The sequence below is a fragment of the Pinus tabuliformis genome, chromosome J, assembly GCF_031772625.1.
Source record: "Pinus tabuliformis cultivar Carrire ecotype Pingquan chromosome J, CPIR1, whole genome shotgun sequence".
NCBI classification, from domain to species: Eukaryota; Viridiplantae; Streptophyta; class Pinopsida; order Pinales; family Pinaceae; genus Pinus; species Pinus tabuliformis.
In genome coordinates this window covers 744570593-744574400 of record NC_142295.1, presented here as the reverse complement: position 1 = coordinate 744574400, position 3808 = coordinate 744570593, and the positions used below count along the sequence as shown (strand labels likewise).

The 3808-nt window shown below is 38.3% G+C and overlaps 1 protein-coding gene across 1 annotated transcript; it reads right to left on the bottom strand.

The window, feature by feature from the left end:
• Positions 1 to 1102: 1102 nt before the first annotated feature.
• Positions 1103 to 3134, bottom strand: LOC149228860 (11S globulin seed storage protein 2-like). Its single transcript, XM_089375743.1, has 5 exons — positions 2763 to 3134; positions 2300 to 2487; positions 1858 to 2196; positions 1557 to 1777; positions 1103 to 1435 (listed from the first exon to the last, which is right to left on the bottom strand). The coding sequence occupies exons 1-5, from the start codon at positions 2968 to 2970 to the stop codon at positions 1279 to 1281; spliced, it is 1113 nt and encodes a 370-aa protein (XP_089231869.1). The 5' UTR covers positions 2971 to 3134; the 3' UTR covers positions 1103 to 1278.
• Positions 3135 to 3808: the final 674 nt, after the last annotated feature.

Below are 3808 nucleotides of genomic sequence, written 5' to 3'. Positions count from 1 at the left end.
TATAATAATTATGGGCATATGCAAATTCCAAAATAACTCCATAAGACTATTGTATATAGCATCCATACTACAGATGAGTTTCTTGGAGAACAATTTATTCACTAAAAGAAACGAAAGTTAGAAGTCAAAAACCCCACATCTATTGATGTTTAAAGAAGTGAATATGTTGTATGGCCTCTATATTAGTAATAAGAAAATATTAAGAAGCATTAATGGACAAATATTTTGGAGGAAGCAACCTTTGGTAAAATCGAATCAAAAGCATTCCTAGCACAGAGAAGATTTTTTTTTTTACTTATAATAAAGTTATGTAAAATTGTGGTGTGACTTATTAAAAAAAAAAAAAATTCTTAGATATAAGATATGGAGGTGCCACTCTCAAAAAATAATTCATAGGTAAGGCAATGTCTTACATTAAAACACAAAGACCCTTTCCTCACCTTTCCTTCTATGTAAAATTGTGGTGTGACTTATTAAAAAAAAAAAAAATTCTTAGATATAAGATATGGAGGTGCCACTCTCAAAAAATAATTCATAGGTAAGGCAATGTCTTACATTAAAACACAAAGACCCTTTCCTCACCTTTCCTTCTATATGCAAATAAACAGAATAATCATTCCAATTATGTTTCCTTTATAGGCAAATAGAAGGAAAACCACCTTGTTGCATTTTAACTTAAAAAATTATTGTTCTATCATCTCTCTTAAATCACAATATGGTTTTACCAGGGAAAACTAACTAGTTACCCTGTAACTTATTATTCTATGATCTCTCTTAGATCACACTATGTTATTTTTGAAAATAAACTTTCTTGCCAAAATTAATACCATCTACACATAACAAGTGCCTCTTTATGTATCAAACCCGCTATGAATTACCATGAAATTTGACATTACTAGGCTCATATTTATCACGTTAGCATCTAAAAATTAGAATTCACAAAGGCAGGAATAATGTCCATATCCTCAATACCATTAACACACATTACAAATGCTTCTTTACATATCAAACGTAGTATGGATTACCGTGAATTAAAGTTCTTAAATTAGAACTTGGATTTGAATTTATTAATTTCTAATAGTAATATTTGTCTCAATTGGTGTAACACAAAATCACCATCTATAAAAAGGAAATAGATATCCTTACAAAAGACGCTCCCTTTGCTATCTCAATAAACTACCATAAAACCCTTGATTTATTATAAAACTAATTCGCAATACTATACTTTAATCATAAAACTAACTCCCAATACTATATACTATAAGCATACTGCTCAGTTCAGAGAGTGGGAGGTGGGAAGAAGATGGCGTCCTGCGTTCGTTTGGAGCGGAAGTGTTGCTCCATTTCTTCATCCACATCAAAGGAGGCACTCAGAATCTCCTTCGACAGAGCCTTCCACGCAGAGGTTCTCCCTCCCAACTGACAGAAGATGGGCCTGCACATGCACATACATACATATTGTTGCATCCAACAGTTACTAATCAATTTCAGAGAAACCCAATCCATTTAAACTATCTGAATTACAAAACCAGACGCCCTTGTAAAAATATACATACTTGGGTGTGGTGATAATGGAAAACCATTCCAGCCCCTCGTTTCCAGCAATCTTGGAGACAACGAAGAAGCGGGGGACGATAAACAAGAAACCAGCCCTAACCTCTACTTCCAACACCTTCGCCCCATCGATTCCCACAACCTCAGCTCTCCCATGCCCTCTCGCTATGTATGTTACCTGGAACGCTGAGTCCGACGAGAATCCCGGCGAACACATTGCTGCCTAACACATTAATAACATACATTATTATTATTGCTGCACAAAAGAATGTGATTATAGGTAGGGTAAAAGAAAGAGGTTACCGGATCAAGCTTCACAAGGTCTGCCCCCAACCCAATTTGCTCTAACAATGGCAGATAATCGCTGGTCAGAACGACCACACGCCCTCCATTTTTCACATTGACGTCCAATTCGGCTTCCTCACAGTTGAACACCAAACTTACCTTCTCTCCACCTTTTTCTTCTTCTTGGGATTCCGGAGTAGGTACACTTTTTCCTTCCTTCAACTTTACAATTCCAGACCCCGACTGGCTTTTTAGTAGGTGTTCCACCTTATCTTCATCAAGATCCCATGCCCTTGATACGAATTCCTTGCTAAACCCATGGAACAGCCCATTCGAGGCACCCATCAGGTAGAAATCCTGTACACACACACACACACAGGATGTTAATGCAGAATGGATAGGTCATTGAATACAATCAAATAGTTTTACCTGCAATCATCGCCATTTCATTGATACATACAGTGAATTCTCCCGAACGGTGGGCCTTGGATGTATCTCCGAGGAACAGGATTTCCAAAACCTCAACAGGATTGTCATTGAACCACCAGCTAATTACTCCCATGGGCACCGCAATTGCATCCCCTTTGCGGATTTTCACCACTCGCTCAGACTCTGCCTCCGGAATAAGTATCCCCGCAACTCCAGATCCTGCAAAATATTGAAGCAGAACAACCATTATTAGCGCTTCAATGGTTAAAACTTAAGACGGCATGGCATTATTTCCAAGCAGGGTTCAAATTCTTATAGAATGATTCTTCCCAAGAATTTTGAGTATTGTAAACTACACTTCGTTCAAAGATGCCACCAGATAGAATTATTAATTGGTGTCTCATACACACCGAATGCCCATCTAAAGCCACAAAGAAGAAAACTCTCTACCCAACCAAAGAGAAATTCTAAACAATAAAATCCCCATTGCATACCTTGAAGCACATAGCCAACTTTTGAAGAGTCAGAGTACTTTGGCAAAGCGAGGCCACGGTAATTAAGAAGCAGCTTGGCTGCTCCAACCTTGGCTTCTGCTAACATGGAGAGATCTGCACTTGCCCATGCATAATAAGACCCTCCTTCTGAACCCAGGATCTGCTTGGGCTCCGCAGGAGTCAAGACTCTCTGGGGCGGGGCCTCCATTGTCCCCTTTCTTTATGGAATTCTTTGAATCTAACAGACGTACAAGCAAAAGACAACAACAAAAAACCCAGACTACAGAAACTGGTGCAAGAACTTGGAAGGTGGTGAAGAAATACAATCAACAAGGCATCTGTATATATAGATTTCTAGCTCTCTCCGTCGACATAAGAAAATGGCAATTGGCTGTTTTTTTCCCAGTATTCTAGTGGAAATAAAAATAAAAGTATGAGGAAAATGCCCAATTTCCAGGTAAACCGATAAGCACACTCTCCAATGGAGTACGCGGCGCGCATGTGTGGCTCCAAAATGCCCATTTCGCGGGGCGTTCCATGATAGACGAGTTGTCAGAGGTCCACTTCATCTGCCGATTGGATAATCATGAAAAATCATGTACGGCCGCTACATGGAGTACGTGGCGCTCATGTACGGCCCCAAAATGCCCATGTGGCGGGGCGTTCCCTGATAGACGAGCTTTAAGACGTCCACTTCATCTGCCGATTGGATAATGATGAAAAATCAAAGTGGTGATCGCTGACACCGAGGTTCTTTGGTGGCGGAAAACAGGGAATACGCTGATGGTGTCGCAAACCGATCGGACTGAATCCGGTGACACATGATGGTTTAATCGTTTCGATGAATTATAATTTTTTCCAATTATTATCGAAGTAGTTTTTAAGCGGGTAGATTTTTGGTTTTAATTTGGTTAAAAAATTTGTCGTCAAATTTTGATTTTTATTATTTAAATTTATTTTTTTATTGCATATATAGATTCAATGTTCTCAAAAAAAATTATTATTTAAATTTATTTTTTTATTGTATATATGTAGTTTTAATGTTC

Coding starts and splice junctions, on each gene's coding strand:
- LOC149228860 (XM_089375743.1), bottom strand. CDS start 2,970: ATGGAGGCCCCGCCCCAGAGAGTCTTGACTCCTGCGGAGCCCAAGCAG. Junction 2,197..2,299: donor ACCGTTCGGGAGAATTCACT/GTATGTATCAAT, acceptor GTGTGTGTACAG/GATTTCTACCTGATGGGTGC. Junction 1,436..1,556: donor TCCATTATCACCACACCCAA/GTATGTATATTT, acceptor GTGCATGTGCAG/GCCCATCTTCTGTCAGTTGG.